Source organism: Leuciscus leuciscus (genome assembly GCF_965113295.1).
Source record: "Leuciscus leuciscus genome assembly, chromosome: 23".
Taxonomy (NCBI): Eukaryota; Metazoa; Chordata; class Actinopteri; order Cypriniformes; family Leuciscidae; genus Leuciscus; species Leuciscus leuciscus.
Window position 1 is genome coordinate 22,755,818 of NC_138747.1, and position 18,302 is coordinate 22,774,119.

Genomic DNA, 18,302 nt, shown 5'->3' on the forward strand with positions numbered 1-18,302 from the left:
CAGTTACGGTACAAAAATCATTATGGCTAAGAAAAGCCCCCACCATAAAAAATGAAACCCCAGCATGGACAAAAAAAAATGCTGATTGAATCTTTTCATATAAATGAGATTTAAGACGACTAAGTACAGTTTTTCAACCATCTAAAGTTTTTGAACAGACATTGTTTAGTAAAAATAATACTTTAGGTCACAGTAATCTTCTAAAAGGTAAATAGAAGATGCGTATGTATTCAAACTTTAAACATTTTATTTAAACAGTCTTTTAATTTTAAAAGATCATATTTAAACTTTTACGATCATGCTTTGAAATAAATTTAGTACGAACAAAACTTTGGCTCTGGAAAGGCGTTAGCAGACTAACATTACATACGCTGTGACATGATGCACATAGAGATTAGTTAATTTTTTAGAACCGTGTGTGCGCGCGTGCAATACAGCTTAGAAATGATATTAAATGATTTATTTATTTTATAGTTTTCTGTGATGGTCGTGTTTAGGTGTACATGATCGAATATGCAGTTACGGTACAAAAATCATCATGGCTATGGAAAGCCATCAAAATTGAAACTCCACACGGACAAAAAATTATGATTGAATCTTTTCATATAAATGAGATTTAAGACGACTAAGTACAGTTTTTCAACAATCTAAAGTTTTTGAACAGACATTGTTTAATAACAATTATACCTTAGGTTCAATTTAAACAAAATCATTACAGTAATCTTCTAAAAGATAAATAGAAGATGTGTATGTATTCAAACTTTAAATATTTCATTTAAACAATCTTTTATTTTTAAAAGATATCATTTAAACTTTTAAGATTATACTTCTCATAAACTCAGCACCTGATATCCTGATCACTGAATTTGTGTGACTCTCTCACAGACACACACACACACACACACACACACACACACACACACACACACACACACACACACACACACACACACACCCTTTGGCTGGTGCTTTTTGAAAGCCCCGCAGGTCAAACGCTGGTGTAAAGAGAGGCCAAAGGGCCCTGATTTCTAAACATGTAAGATAATTTTTTATTTTCGTGAACCCGTTTCATACATTGCGTTGTTTCATGAGCTGTATGTTTTTTCTTCAACTCTCTAAACATTTAACTGATTGTTTCATAACATGTAGGCCTATGTTTTTTTTTGTTTAGTTTTTTTCTTCAACTCTATAAACATTTAACTCATTGCAATTTTTTTGTGAATCCATTTTATTTAAACTGGATAGTTCTACATTTATTTCAACTTTTTGTGTGAGGTTTTAGTAAGATCTTTATTTTATATTATTTATTTATAATCCTTTATATTCTTTTAAAGAACAGAATGTTTTATGTAAGATGATTTTTTATTCTTTTGTTTATCTAAAACTGAAAGAATTGGTTTCAGTAAGATGCTATTTTATATTATTGTATATTATATTATTTGTGTGAAATATACATTATTTAATAAAATCTCTGTTTCTCACTATCACTGTGCTCTGGAATGTGGAGGAGCAGAAGGAGGGGGATGTCAGAATGCGGAGGGCGCACGCACCACTCAGGCCGGGGCTGTGCTGGAGAGGCGCTTTAGTTATCTAAACATGTGAGATGATTTTTTATTTTTTTATTTTCGTGAACCCGTTTCATTTATTGCGTTGTTTCATAAGCTATGTTTTTTCTTCAACTCTCTAAACATTTAACTGATTGTTTCATAACCTGTATGTTTTTTTGTTTGTTTTTTTAACTCTATAAACATTTAACTGATTGCAATTTTTTATGACTCCATTTTATTTTTTTAAGATCTTTATTTACTAAGGTTTTAGTAAGATCTTTATTTTAAATTATTTATTTATAATAATTTATAGTGTTTTAAAAGAACTGAATGGTTTCTCAACATTTGTGTGTGAGATAAACTTCCACAGTTTTCCCCTTATCAGTTTCACAGTACAGCCCGGATACGCTCAGGAATATTTCAAAAACACACAATGTCATGTTCAAAGCTAGGCTTCAAACAATTAAAACTAGCTGTCATATAGCCATGACGTATTATTTAATCACAGTGTCTTCAAACGATCAAAAGGCTTCAAAAAACACTAACTGTCATGTTCAAAAGGCATCAAACTAGCTGTCAGATACCATGACATATTGTTATAACACTTTCTGTCAATATCAAAAGGCTTCAAAAGGCTTCAAAAGCCTTCAAAAGACATCAAAAGTCAAAACTAGCTGTCAAAACATGATCAAAAGCTGTCAACCTGTTAATCAAAAGTCAAAACTAGCTGTCAAAACATGATCAAAAGCTGTCAACCTGTCAATCAAAAGTCAAAACTAGCTGTCAAAAGCCCTTTGATCCCTTTGATCCTATGCCAAAAGGGGCGGGACACCTGTCACCGGAAGGGGCAGGACACCGGAAGGGGCTTGGCACCTGTCAATCAATCATTTTTTGACAGGTGGTGTATCATAATTACTACTACTGATAACGGTCAGATAAGTATGATTTAAACCATGCTAATGCAATTCCACTAATGCCAACATAATTTTCTAGTCCATTTAAAAGAATGTTGTGGTCAGCATTTTGGTTCTCGAAGAACACATTTTTTCCATTTCTGTCACTGATGGAGTTTGGGTTCCTTGCCACTGTCACCTTTTGGCTTGCTTTTTTTGTGGGACACTTAATATTCGGCAATATTATTGAATTGAATGCACTGACATTATTGGATGAAAACTTAACTGAGCTGGATGATTACATTGTTTTCTCCAGAGCTGCTTTATTGATTAAATTAACTCATTTCATAATTGATGAATCAACGCTGAACTGACTTGAACAATGACACTATTGTCTTATTTTTAGAGCTGCTTTACAGCTGAATTGAATTTTGTTTGCATCATTGATCATTACTTTAAATCTGCTTTGACACAATCTGTATTGTATAAAGAGCTATTTAAATAAAGGTGACTTGACATGGTCAGCTGAAACATCTGAAAGCCTGTAAATTTTGCCAATAAACCTGATTTGCAATGGGGGCTGAATCATTTCGATTACAACTGTACCTAGAATATCAAAATCAACTGCAAAATACAAGCCTTTTTTGGAAAGCAGACACACTCGTCAGTTTACATCTAGACTAAAAACACATCTCTTTAACCTGGCATACACAACACATCACATTTCTATGATTCACATACGTTAAATGATTATTAGGCTGCATAAATTAGGTCAGCCGGAACTGGGGACACTTCCTATAACACCCGATGTACTTGTTCCATTGTTAAAAAACAACAACAACAAATACAAAAACATTACACTAACACCCGAGGTTACCATTGTCAGCCGTTTCTGGTCCGTATCCAGATCAGATGGTGGACCTTCACCTAGACACGACCACAACGCATCCCTGAATGTAAGCAGAGATCCTGTCAACTAAACAATCCACTGTGAAGGCCTTGTCGACAGACAGCCATCGGCACAGATCCTCAGCAGAGACGACGAGATCACTTTTTCTTGCCAACAGCCATATTGATGAAATTAACTAATTTAATAATTTGTCTTTACAATGAAACTGAATCAACACTGAACTGACTTCAGTTGAACAATGGCACTATTTTCTTTCTTAATTGCTGTACAGCCGAAATGAACGGTTTGCATCATTGAATACTTTTCCTGTTATCACTGTAAAGCTGCTTTGAAGCAATCTGTAGTGTAAATAAAGCACTATATAAATAAAAGGTGACTTGACTTAAACTATGTAATTGCAGAAATAAAAAAAATAAAAATAAAAAATTCCCCACTACTAATGCCTGGCAGGGACAAGCAAAGACAAGCAAGTTGATACACATGTCCCAGTGCTGAGTCTGTAAACTGTAAAGAACACTACTCAGCCAATCATATTGAAATACCAGAACTATGCAGATATGGACCAAACATTTTAAAATAAGAGTTTTCCATAATATTTATATTACTGATGGCATACAGTAGGAATTTAAGTCCTCAGGTTCCTTTTTGCCATGTTAAGTTGTTGGCTGTTACATTGTTTGCGTCTAATTGGGTTTTTATGTGATGTACAGAAAAAGAAGAAAGTTAGACATCAGAATACCAACAGTGAGATGGAGGATTTAAAAATGTTTTGGTCAGACCAAAAAAAAAAGAGAAGCTTTGCTTCACAACCATCGTTCCATCGATCTGATAAAAGCTCTTTAAGAACATCCCAGGAAAGAGGGAAAATAATCTTGTTAAAAGATGACAGATAAACCAATAAAATTCAAAACAGCAGAAATAATGAAAAGGTACTAAAATTTAATAATCTTAAAAGCCAGAACATCTTTTGACAGAAAAACACAGGAGGAAAAAGTTTTAGTACAATATATTTCAGTCTCGATAGGTATAGAAATCGATCGTTCCTTCCCCCACTTTTTACACTATAAAAGGCCTGTTTACTTCTGAAATAGTCTTTATGAAACAGAATGGCAAATGATATATGAGCTAGGAAAACCATGTGACTGAATACAAAATATTGTCACATTGGAAATGGGGCAGTACTTTCTGATGAGTGTCAATAGTTGTCAGCAAAACAATATTTATATACATGTTTGTCATCTATAGACATTTACACATTGTACCAAGAATGGAAGTACAACTTAAGAGAGGAAACAATTGAACTAGACATCATTTACAACATCTACACTTAAAGATGGTCATGCTGATAACTTGCTATTGAACATTGTCATCCTCCATGTCCTTGAACATGCAGTATTGCACAAATGAATACTGTTAACTCGGATTTCTCGTCCGGCTTTTTCAACAGATGAGGCCATTTAAAAAAAGCACAGAGTTCAAGAGTTTATGAAAAAAAAAAGGTTTAAAAACACGTTTGTGGTAAAATTTCAGTGATTTTTTTCCTCTGTCTCAGTCAAGTTTCTGAACAGATGTATCCATGGGTTTTTAGAGGAAGCTGAATGATCTTAAATATTGCCACCAGATTTTCAACATAAAGGGGAAAAAAAGATAGCTCAAGAATCCCAAGCAATTGTGTCCTAAGATTCATTGTGTGGAAACTGAAAAGGTGGTTGATTTTCACTATTAATGTAAATATCAGCCGCAGAAGATCAGGGAAATGTTGAGCTGTTCTCAGTTCTATTGAAATGGCTCATGGGAAATAGAGTTCTTCCTCAGATTTTTCTGCCAACATAAAGGGGAAATAAAAGAGTTGTGACTGGTTTTCTTGCTCGCTCTGTCCGGTGCTGCTTTGAGTCAGCTGTTCCATTGAATCACTCATTGAGGATGGGAATACTGGCATGATCCAAACAAGCTAACAGTTCTTCATTACAGCATTCTGCAGAGAGAGAGAGAGAGAGAGAGAGAGAAAAAAAAAAAAATCACAAATACACATTAAATCCTATTCTTCTATCCTATACTTTCATAAGGCCAACAAATTTTATTTTAACTGCTAAAGACTGAGCAACTGCTGCCCTCTAGTGGATAAGTTTGGTAAACAATCAATTTACTGAATATTTTTACAGAAACTGTACAAGCAAATATATTGATTCACATCATCAGACCCTACAACGCTGGTACGCTTTTATGGAATGTTGCTTGATTAAACCTTATCTTGCAAAAAGACGTGCTAATAAACACTCAAGCACTTCAGAATGCTACTAGCAGAAAAACAGGCACTGCACTGAAACTTTACTTGCATCCGCTTTGGGCCGTGTGCAGTGGTGAATGCTGTAACCTTATGGGCACCACAATAAGTATGCTGTTGTCGTGTGTGGTATGTAGGGCTGTCAACTTTAGTCGTCTAGTCGACTAATCGGTCGATGCCGTCTTGGTCGACTGACATTCTCATTGGTCGACCAGTGGCATAATTTTTTTTTTTTTTTTTTACCAATAAAGACATTTTCATTGACTTACTCCTTGATATTTATTCCTTTATAAGCAGTTATATATATTACTGTCAGTGCTTTAAGTGGGCCGGTACGCGCCGGTACTCAGTACCGCCACTTCCAAATATAGCTCTTAAGCGTACCGACACATCTCCGTGCGCCCAGAACGTGCTTTTAGCGTACCGGTACGCTCATTTGCACATCTGTTTTAATCCTTTGGCTGCGCTGCCGCTTTTCAGAGCGCCCTTCACAATGCAAGCTTCCTAATTCGTCTCACCGAGAGCAGAGACTGCATTACCCATACACCCTTGAGTTTTACAAGTGAAAAGCGCATGCGTCGCATTTGCCGCTGTCAGTGTCAACTCAACGTGGTCTGGAGAGGGTGTGTGAAGCGCGAAACCATAGCTGCTCAGTTAAAACACAAATAAATGAACACTTAATATGCTCTCCTGGCTTCAGACTCTGAGTAGTAAAAGAACAAGGTCAGAATCAGAGGACTCGGTGGCTGACACCCCACCAAGCCAGAATGATATCGCTGCAGCCGGTCAGAATGAAAGCAGCACTTGTGCCGCGGTCGATGAGGTTCTCACAAGTGGCGACGAGGATGAGAGTGACGTCACTTCTACCGATGACAACAGCCGCGTTAGCGAGCATGAGTGGCCAGAGTGTTGGACCCAAGCACAAGTCCGGTATTTCTCCACAAATTACAAGTGGCTGATGAGCAAAAATAAAAAGTTGGGTTGTAGTGTGTGTAGTCAAGTTTGTGCTCGCGTGGACATGCAGCAAGGGCAGAGAGTGTCGCAGGAGTGGAGTGGGTGCTTAATCTCGTCTTTTGGAAGGGACAAGGCTGCACAACAAAACTCACTACGAAAGAAAATAAAAGAGCACAGAGACTCAATTTATCACAAGAAAGCAGTTGAAATAAAAGAGAAGGCAACACAAAATACAATGCAAAAACACATTGAAGATATGAGAAAGGCTGACTACGCTTCAACTTGCAATGTGTTTAGAACAGCTTATAAGATTGGCAAGCATGGGCGTCCCTTTACAGACATGCCAATAGATGTCCAGTTGCAAGTCTTAAATGGTGTCAAGATGGGCAGAGTTTTGCACTCTAATAACTCATGTGCAAATATACTGGATCACATTGCAGCTGAAATGAAAAAGAAGGTAGTCAATGACATAGTGATGAATGAAAGAAAATTGTGTGTGCTCATTGATGAATCCACTACAATAAGTGGAAAGTCTGTGCTTGTCGTGTGCCTGCGGTCAGCTATTTCCAGTGAAGTGCCAGACACAATATTTTTTGAACTGATTGAGCTGCAGGGGACCACAGCAAAGGACATCACTGAAGCACTGTTAGGATGTCTTCATAATAATGGCTTTGACCCTCACTACCATCAGGAACATTTGTTGGCATTTGCTTGTGATGGAGCCTCAGTGATGCTTGGGAGGAAAGCAGGAGTTGCTGCGCAGCTTTGTTCCAAATTCCCTTACCTGTTTGTCTGGCATTGTTCCAATCACAGACTGGAACTGGCAGTTTGTGATGTTTTGAAGGAGGTAGGAGGAATCAACCACTTTAAAATATTTTTAGATCAGCTTTACTCCCTCTACCATGCATCCCCAAAAAACCAAAGGGAGTTAACCGAGAGTGCTCACAATGTTGGACAGCGTCTCCTTGTGATAGGCCGTGTTTTATCAGTGCGTTGGGTTGCTTCAAGCGAGAGAACAGTGAAAGCAGTATGGGAGAACTACCAAGCTCTGCAGGTACACTTTACAAGTGCTGCTGCTGATACCAGCAGGGACTCAAGAGAGAGAGCGAAATACAAAGGACTCAATGATGTTCTCACTTCTGTTTCTTTTGTGGTCAATCTTGGCATCATGTATGACGCTCTCACAGAACTCAGTGACCTCTCAAGAATGCTCCAGAGACGGGACATGACTTTGGATCAAGCCGACAGGCAGCTGGACCGACAAATCCGGGTGTTTGAGTCAATGGTATCCACACCTGGTCCCTACACACAAACTGCCATTGAAGCTGAAAAGAAGAAAATCTTCAGAAATGTATGCCTGCATGAAAATCAGAGGGTTATACAAATCAACCCTGGGCAATTTTTCCGCAGCCTGGCTGAAAATGTTAAGTGCAGGATGACTCCAACAACTTCCTCACATGTCAGTAGAACCTCTTCTGAAAAGACAGATAGTCACCTCCTCTCAGACATCAAGGTCCTCCAGTCTGACTCCTGGCCTGCATCTCTAGATATTCAATATGGGGATGCAGCAGTCAGACGTTTATGTCAGAGATTCAGAGTTGGGGAGAGGGAAAGTGTCCTAGGATTTAGGGAGTATAAAGACCTTAAAGCTTCCAAGACACCAGAAGCCCTGAAGCCTCTCCTTAAAGCTGTACACACCATTGCAGTATCAACAAGTGAATGCGAGCGAGCTTTCAGCTCAATGAATGATACTTTGACAGATAAAAGAAACTCTCTCGACATCAAAAGGCTTTCAAATCTGATCTTCCTGAAATGCAACGGACCACCCTTGGATCAGTTTAATGCACAAATGTATGTGCAGACATGGCTGGCACTAGGGAGGAGAAGTGCAGCATCCACAAACTGCGAAGCCCAAAGTGCAAGGAAAGTGGAGCCCAAAACGTGCTGGAGCCTTTTCTAGGTAAAATGATTTGTACAGTATTTCTCATTTGGTGTACTTTGATTGTATTTTTCTGAATCTGCTTTTGTATATTTTTCAGGGGTAAAGAAATGAACCATCTTCATGTTTATGTTCTACTGTTCTGTGGTTACTATGTTATTATGTTTTATAATTTATTTTATGTACATTTTATTTATGTTCAGTAGCTCTTTCTACTGTAGCTCTTTCTAAGAGTATTTTCTTTAATACCCTTTTGCACATTTTATGTTCAGTAGCAGAAAATTTTTTTTATTTGTAAGAGTATTTTTTTCAATACCCTTTTGCACATTTTATTTATGTTCAGTAGCTCTTTCTACTGTAGCTCTTTGTAAGAGTATTTTTTTTATTTGTAAGAGTATTTTTTTCAATACCCTTTTGCACATTTTATTTATGTTCAGTAGCTCTTTCTAGCTCAAACAAATCCACAAACTAATAAAAGGATTTATTATTTTTTACAAGGTTGTCTGTTGACTTCTGTATATAAAACCCCAATATAGTTGTTGTTACCTCAGGGGAGCAGCAAAAAAAAAAATATATATATATATATAAAAAAATAATAGAGTACCGGCACCTCTTTCAGGCCACTTAAAGCACTGATTACTGTATTCTAAATATAATTAGCCTATGTTTTATCCCCAACTTTAAATGCTTTAATTTAGGCTATTTTGTAACAGCGCCACAGTTTAGCGCACCACGTAGAACACTTGGAAACCGCACCTGTGGCTGGCTGCACTGTTGCTTCGCGCTCAGTAAGGAATATAGGTAGTTTTGCTGTATTCATTCAGTTAGAACGCTACTTGTTTTGGCTTTAGTCACAAAATGTCCAAGAAATCTAAATCTTTTGTCTGGCTGCATTTTACAAAAAAAGACGACAAGACTGTGGAGTGCAAGCTATGAGGATAGCTAAATAATGAGGAGAGATATCCACGACTTGCTCGGGCAGACAAACGCGTGCTCTGCATCCCTGCAACCTCCACTCCTGCAGAGAGCATATTTTCCAAAGCAGGATTTATTGTTAACAAGTCGAGGAGCTGTCTTTTACCCAAGAATGTGGACATGTTAGTGTTTTTGGCCCACAACATAAAAAAGGTGGACTAGGCCTGCAGATCTGCAAGTAGCCTTAACGGCTTTATTATGCTGACTCAATAGATCGTGTTTTCTTATGTTCTTGTTTTTATTTGTACACTTGACGCGTTTGAAAATAGCCTAAATAATGTAACAAAACGAAAATAAACCTATAGGCCTTCTTGCTATATAGCCTATTATTATTAGGATTGTTTTTAAGGCTATTTGGTTTTTTTGTGTGTTTGTTTTAAAACGCCTAACGTAGATCGGCTGGACAAAAGTTAACCCATAGCTTTTGAAAGTAAAGAAGAATATACAGCCTGTATAAACAAGAGCTTTTGTTAGGATTTTTCATTATTTTGCAGTTTTAGCAGTTATATTTTTTGTAGCGTGTGGTGTGGTCAGGTGCGCGATTGTGACTGTCACTATAGACCTAGGACAGAGCTCCTCACTTTGCAGTTAAAAAAAAAAAAATCACTTAATTTTCAAAGAATTGTATTATTATTGTTTTATGTATTATTGATGTTTTTCGTTGTTGTTTTATAAATGCTCTATGACAATTGTTTAATAAATGTTCAATCAAAATGCAAAACATCGCGTCTATTTTTATTTTTTTGTAGACTAATCGTTGCGCAGGACAGGACCTTGGTCGACTAAGCATTTCTTTGGTTGACTACAGCCCTAGTGGTATGAAACAGGTCTTACTGCTTTAAAATTTCTGAATAGATACAGACGGTTGGTCTGGGAACGCCCCGTCACGTGATGTGAATTTAGCCCGTGGGGGAAAACATTGCCTTGGCGCTCATTGAAATACACGGGACAATCATGCCGAAGAGTTGCTGTGTCGTTTTCTGTACCGCCAATAAACAAACAAATTATGAATTGATGTTCTACATCCTTCCTAATAAACACACAGAACCGGAAATGAGAATTTTTTTAATATTACTGTGTGAGTAGATCCCTGTGTGATATAGTAGTGGGTGTTAAACTCGTATTAGGCAGTGGTGGGCTAGTTTTGTCTACATCCCTTACGAAAAAGAACTATAGTAATCCTATAAGATTTCTATAGTAGTGTATACTTGTGATGTTCTGTAATACCTACTTCTATAGTATGTCCCAAAATACAACAAGATTCCTATAGTTGTTTTTCATAAGGGATGTCTCATTCACATTAGCGTTATCAGCTGAAGGCTCATGACGCGAGCCGTGAACCTATGGAGCAGACTGCAGTCTGTGAGTTACTAGAGGACTTTATAACTTCTTAAGTGATCACGTTTTACAAAAGGATTAATAGTTTGGAGTGAAGCATACGTACAATTGGTAAGTGACAAGGTTTTATGGAGTTGTAGTATGCAACATAAGTTGATTGAGTTATAGGCTAATGTTACCGCTACAGCTGCCGCGATGTCTTGGAGATTCAACCAGATCACAAAATATGTCTGGAAACGACACCTCCGGCCATTTGGTTGGGTCATTGACCCAGTTTTTAATTAAATAAGGGCTATCATAACCTATTGCAGTTAATTTTACAATGTACCGTTGCCGGTCGGCAGGCGTTAATGACTCGCAATATCACATTTTTGTCATTCAAATACACACGATGTTCGCAGTGTTTTCCCCCACGCCGACTCCACCCTCGCCACGCCCCCAACTATGACTAGATGCCTACTGTATGTATACTGGGCAAATTATTTGGCCTAAGCAATAAATCAGTCTATGAAAAATAATGTAGGTGGGAGAGACTTTGACCGAACAGATGTAAAACCCCATTTCCAGAAAAGTTGGTACATTTTGTAAAATGTAATAAAAATCAAGAATTTGTGGCAAATTAATTCTCTTTAACCTTTATTTAACTGACAAAAGTACAAAAAAATATTTCCAATGTTTTCACTGACCAACTTAAATGTATTATGTAAATATAAACAAATGTTGATTTTGATGGCTGCAATACCAAAAAAAAAAAAAAAAAAGTTGCGACAGAGGCATGTGTACCACTGTGTCACACCACCTTTCCTTTTAATTACACTTTTTTGATTGTTTGGGAATTAAGGAAACTAATTGTTGCAGTTTTGCAAGTGAAATTTTTGCCCAATCTCGCCTGATACAAGACAGCTGCTCAACAGCCTGTAGTCTTCTTAATCTGATTCTACTTTTCATGATGGGCCGATACATTTTCAATAGGAGACAGATCTGGACTGCAGACGGGCCAGTCAAGCGCATCCACTTTGCTATGCAGTGTCTACGAAACCACTCAGTTTGCAGCACATGCAGAATGAGGGCTGGCATTGTCTTGCTTCCCAGGAAAGATGTCATCTTGATGGCAGTGTAAGTATCTGTACAATCCCAATACGTCTCCACGTCAATAGCACCTTCACACATTCGCAAGTCACTAGTGATGGGACGGTTGATACTGGGGCTCTGACGCAGTTTTCAAAGCACAATTGTATCACACACTGTACCGATACTTGTCTCAAAATGACAATACCATGTGACTGATGACGTTTGAAGCTTTGAATTTTTGTATTTCAGACTTATTCACCTTTGCAAAAGCACATCCCATTACCCTTGTGTTTGACTGTGCATTGACTTGGTTATGCGTGTACACTAATTTGCATTGCATTTAATCATGTTTTATAGCTGGGGTCTCAGAGACACTGAACAGAACATAAGGGTTTAACAGCTCATTCAAAATATTTTTTCAATGACTCGCGTCAATTATTAATTAAGATCACATACTTGTATATTTTATATTATTGATCAATATGTGAATCCGTTGACCAGGCTACATGACATGAGTTGTGGTCTCATTGGCACAAATTAAATTGAGATTAGATTACATAAAAACTGTATTGATCCCAGATTGATTCCACTCTTGTATGTCACTGACTTCCGAAGCTTTGTTTGGTCACATCATGCTTTTTCAAACTGCATATCCTCTGCTCCGTGATGATTTGTTAGACATGGTACAGAAAACAAGTCTGACCACCAGATATCACTAATGCGTATTGTGTTAAAAGCTTTGAGTAATGAAAAATGTTTCACCACAATTTGATAAAAGCCTCAAACGCTTCAGAAAGCCTCGGTTTCCCATTACTACAAGTCGCCCATACCGTTTTCAGTGATGCACCCCCCTATCATGACAGATGTTTCCTTTTCCGTCACGGATGAAAGTCTGGATGGTCTTTTTAGTCTTTGGGACGGAAAACTCGAGCTGACACGTGAACTCATCTGACCACAGCACACATTTCCACTGTCTTTTGAATCATCGGAGATGAGCTCAGGCTCAGAAAATTCTGCAATATCTCTGCATAGAATTGATGTATAGCTTTCTTGCATAACAGAGATTCAAGCGGCAGACTATTTAGTGACAACGGTTTTCCAAAGTTCTTCCCAATGTGGCTATATTTAAAGGGATAGTACACTCAATTTAAATTCTGTTATCATTTACTCACCCCCAAGATGTTCCAAACCTGTATGAATTTCTTTCTGCTGCTGAACACAAAAATATATTTAGAATAATTTGGGCAACCAAACAAATTTTTTAGGGCTGCTCCCTAATAGTCGACTAACCGTTAGTCGACTAGAAGAGGCTTGGTCGCCTAAGATATTATTAGTCGGTTAGTCGCAGAATTATATATATTTTTTAAATCCACAGGAAGTGACAAAATCACGTAGGCTGTAACAGACAGATTGTTAACAGTATGAAATCCAAACATTCGCCACTCATTCATCGACCTCAAATATGGCGTATCACTTGAAACATGTAAGTAGTAGCAACTTTACAAGTCCGCTCGCTCTAATGTTAACCTAGATAAATGTGTGCTATTATTAGGCCCATATTTAAATGTTTGTGTGGAGAGCGTGCTTTACTGCATGACAAACAAGTGCAGGCACAATCACTTGCATTTCACTTAAAATAAAAATGTTTTGGTCATACAGATAAGAGTAATGCAAACTGTAAAGGGTCTACTTTTATTTTATTTTTAAACTCACAACAACAAAACATTGTGCTTTTGTAAAATAAAGGTGCTTTCTGTCGATTCGATCTCAGTGACCTTGAGCGCATCACATAAATGTACCGAAACTCAGCGTATACTTGCCTCACAGACATGAGAATTATATATAGAAAGCTTGAAATGTCTACATGTGAATGAACAGATTCAAATGGAAAATAAATATTCTCAGATTATGTAACGTGCATATAGGCATGTCCACTACAGCAGATATGACGAGTTAGCATCATTGTTAATCTCTGCAGCTGAAAACACAGATAACATTACCAATAAATCATTAAAATATTTAGACAGTCTCCTCCTGTTCTTTTCACGACACATTCATGATCATTACATTTCCCGGTGCGTTATGGCAAACTTTATGTGTGCATATGAGCGCTGATTAGGCTATGTATTTTATATAGACAATTAAAGGTACATTATTACGATTTATGGTTATTAATAGCGGCACGTCTTGGACAGCGAGAAGAGTTGAAGTCATGTCAACTTTACGGTAATGAACTATGACGCGGTTCGGCGGCAACCAATCGGAATGTAGAAGTCCTCCGCTTGAGAGGATTCCAGTGAACGCAGTCAAGTAAACTTTGGTTCCGACCACATTAGTTCCCAAGCAAAATAGAGGAGAGGTTGATCATCTGAATTTGATAAGGCGCGCAACACTATTTATAGGCAACATTTTCACGCTAGATCGCTTGTTTTTCAGTGGGAATGCAAATAAGATTAGCACTTAACCATGAACACAAAAGACACACCACATTGGGTCTCACACATTCAACAGAGGACTTTACCTACAAAGAATGAGATTTCTCTGGATTCCCTAAATCTTTCCACAATATTATGTATGGTAGATGCTGAAAGACCCAAATTCTTTACAATCTTTCATTGAAAATGTGGTTTTTGAATTGTTCGACAATTCTCTCACAATATTTGGCACAAAGTGGTGAGCCACGACCCATCTTTGCTAGCAAAGACTGAGATGCTCCTTTTATACCCTATCACAATACCATCACCTATTACCAATTCACCTATTGTGGACGGTTTCAAAACTTCAAAGTTCAACTAGGATATTCTATAATCTTTTCAATTTTATTTTGCCTCTGTCCCAACTTTTTTGGAGAGTTGCAGCCAAACTCAACATTTGTTTAAAAATACAATTAATTTGGTCAGAGAAAACATTGGAAATCTTTAATTTGTACTTTTGTCAGTTAAATAAAGGTTCAAGAGAATTAAACCACAGATTCATGATTAATGCATTTTACAAAATGTCCCAACTTCTAGAAATTGGGTTGTACATTAATAAATGAATGACGTAAGTGACATGACAGACCTGGCTCAGTGCTGCTGGCTCTACAGGACAACACAATTGGATTTCTTTTTTGCTTTCTTCTTTTCCACCGGTGTTTTTCTGTTAATTTGTCTGACCAAGTCATAGAAGATCTGCAATTTGCAAAAAATACATTCATGATGTACTCAATATGAACATGAAACTACTGGAATATGTTCTGAATGAGGGACATATCAAGCAAGTATATGAAACATGCTCACATCAAGGACGTTAATTTTTGATTTGGCAGAGGACTCTAGAAAGGCACAGTTGTTCCACTGCCGGGCCAGATTTTGCCCCTGTTCTTTCCCCACCACCCTCTCGTCCTCCAGATCACACTTATTACCCACCAGGATCATCGGCACCTATAGTCGGAGAGGAGGAGTGAAAAAATAAATCAGATACACAATGGCAATTATGTGGATCTATCATTCAGCCATAGACACTAAACAGTCATGCAACATTTATGAAAACATTGTAGTTTTGTAACATTTTTAGTCTGCTTATTAGACCGGCGAACAGGGTTGGGGAGTAACAGAATACATGTAACGGCGTTATGTAATCAGGATACAAAAATCCAGCAACTGTAATTCGTTACAGTTACGTCAAAAAACGTAGTAATCAGATTATAGTTACATTTTGAAAAAAGGGGGAATACTTTCAGGATTACAATGGTTTAATTTAAAACTTAAATAAATCAGTATTTTGGCATAATAACACTATATTAAGCGCTGCTTGATTATACAGTAGTTCCTGGTTCTGTTGCCAGTAATGACTCACGTATGCCACCCGCTGGTGCGTGTGCAAATAACAGCTTTCTACAATCTCCTTAGACGCTGAATGAATCACTGCTGCCAGTAGAAACGTTGCCCGCGGGACAAAAACGCTTTATATTCATGGAAATTCCGCTGATATTTTGTTTTCAAAGAAGAAAATGCAAACAACATGATTGTACCAACATGTCCTTTCTTAATCTCTTCACTTAACGGGATGTTCGCTGCCTAGGTAACGTAGGGGAACTCCCACTGCCAACGCCCCAAGTTCAGTCAGGCAAATTAAGAAAGATCACGGCTTTAGTCAACATGTAGCCTAGGCCTATTTTAAAATAAACTAATATTTAGATTGAGTAGAAATTTAAAATGTTGTGTTTTTTCCTTGTACATGTTAGTTAAAAATAAAAATAAAATAATCTGTAATACCATACAGTAGCCACTAGATGTCTGAATAGCCCTTTACATAAATATTCAGGGCTGTGTGTTCCCAAGTTGTGGAAATGAGACATGATTGCTTAGTTTTAATAGGTTTTTAGCTACAACATAGTTACTTACAGCTATATGACATTTTCTTAAATAGTTTATATTTTGCAAATATTTTACACCGGACCAAATTCTTAATAAATAAAAGGTTTTCAAAAAATATATATTTCTTCGAAGATGAAGAATGCCAAAATTTACATCACTATCGTAATGAATCCACCAGTGAACTACTTGTGCAATATCTGTAACACAAGGTATATTCTCAATTTTATAGTTGAAGCTGTTTGTCACAACAGTAAAGTCAGACATGGTTTACATGTGCTAACATACATATGCAAAGTATCATTTCAGACTGGAATATTTCCAAATAAAATGAAAATTGCAAAAATAATACCATTATATAAAAATGGAAACAAGCACATCTTCACAAACTATAGACCTGTCTTCTCTGCTACCTCAGTTTTGAAAAATCTTAGAGAAACTATTTAATGATAGATTAGAAAAATGTATAGACAAACATGACTGTGTTGTACATTATCTGTTTTATATTCTGGTTTTAAATTTTATATTCCTGGACATGTATGTATTGTGATGTTTTATGTGGTGTATGTTTTATGTAATGTATGTTATTTTATTTGTTTACCTGCCCAGGGACAGCAGATGTAAACTAGCTATTAGCTAATTCTGGTGCAATTACTTTTAATTGTGCATTGTCCCTGTAAAAATAAACAATAAAATGAAAATGAATGAAAATGAAAATCACATAAATGAAAGTCAGTATGGTTTTAGAGCAAAGAGGTCGACATCAATGGCCTTAATGGAAGCTGTGGAAGAAATTACAAACACCCTAGATAAAATAAATAAATTTGCAGTTGGAATATTTATTGATTTAAAGCCTTTGATACACTTAATCATTAAATTTTACTCAATAAACTGGAAAAATATGGCATTAGGGGAGTGACTTTGAACTGGATCAAAAGTTACTTAACAGAGACAACAGTTTGTGAAGTTGGGGCGAGTTTACGTCACAGTGTCTGGGCATTGCTTGTGGGGTCCCTCAAGGATCAGTATTAGGTCCTAAATTATTTAATTTATATATAAATTACATATTTCGTGTATCTAAATTATTGAAATTGATATTTGCTGATGATACCAACATATTCTAGGAGTGACCCCGAATAGTCGAAGATTCGATGCTTTGATAGGAGGAGCCTGATTCGATTACCAATCTTACAGTCGAGGTGTTATGAAACAAGGATCATGCCATTTTGGCTATATGGGGGTGCTCAATGTCTGATTTCACATAGAACTACCGGTTTTCTGCCAGCAAGTTAATATACAGCCTATCATTATAATGCTGTAAATAAAAAGGCTTTTAATAAATATTTTTAACGTGCGTGAGCGTGAATAAATCCTGTGAGAGATTTAAGTTCCACTTTCCATGATCCGTGACCGACAGAGGAGCATCTTGGCAGCAGGGATTTAAATCTTTAACCATGCCTGGGATAAGAAAATCTAAAGTGTGGATGCACACCATCAGAAAGGATATTCTCCAAGGCTGGATTTAGCATCAGGAAAACCATGATCACACTTTAACAAGGCCAACGTTAACAAGTTGGTTTTCCTCGGGACGTTCTAAAACGCTTAGCGTGAAAAACGCTTAACGTGGCTTAATGTATTAAGACAGTGAAATTAAAACACCAAAATAAACACCATAGTAAACGCCATACTAATTAAGCAAACTATGTACAGAAAAGCAGATGAGCGCAGAATATGAACGCAAAGCATTTAATTACACGGTAAGCGTTTTCCTCCCACGAAAACGCTTAACGTGGTTTAATAGGCTACTAAGAGTATTAAAAGATCAAATTTTGTACATAGTACACACCTTATTAAATACTATGTGCAGATTAACCCAGAATATGAACGCAAACCATTTTCTATATAATAACGGTTTTCTATGGGAGAAAAATGCTTAATGTTTAATTAAACGTGTTGCTTTCATATTCTGCGCTCATCTGCTTTTCTGTAGGCTATATAGTATGCTTTATCAAAAAGATATGTACAGAATTTGATCT

At 37.0% G+C, this 18,302-nt stretch overlaps 1 protein-coding gene across 1 annotated transcript in view; it reads right to left on the bottom strand.

Annotated features, from left to right (window-relative positions):
• Positions 1-4,269: 4,269 nt before the first annotated feature.
• Positions 4,270-18,302, bottom strand: part of rap1ab (RAP1A, member of RAS oncogene family b) — a 66,993-nt gene continuing 52,960 nt past the window's right edge. The window contains exons 6-8 of the mRNA XM_082156801.1: positions 15,190-15,333; positions 14,972-15,081; positions 4,270-5,325 (exon numbers count right to left, since the gene is read on the bottom strand). Of these exons, the coding sequence (XP_082012927.1) occupies positions 14,992-15,081; positions 15,190-15,333 (234 nt within the window). The 3' untranslated portion in view covers positions 4,270-5,325; positions 14,972-14,991. The remainder of the gene's footprint in view (positions 5,326-14,971; positions 15,082-15,189; positions 15,334-18,302) is intronic.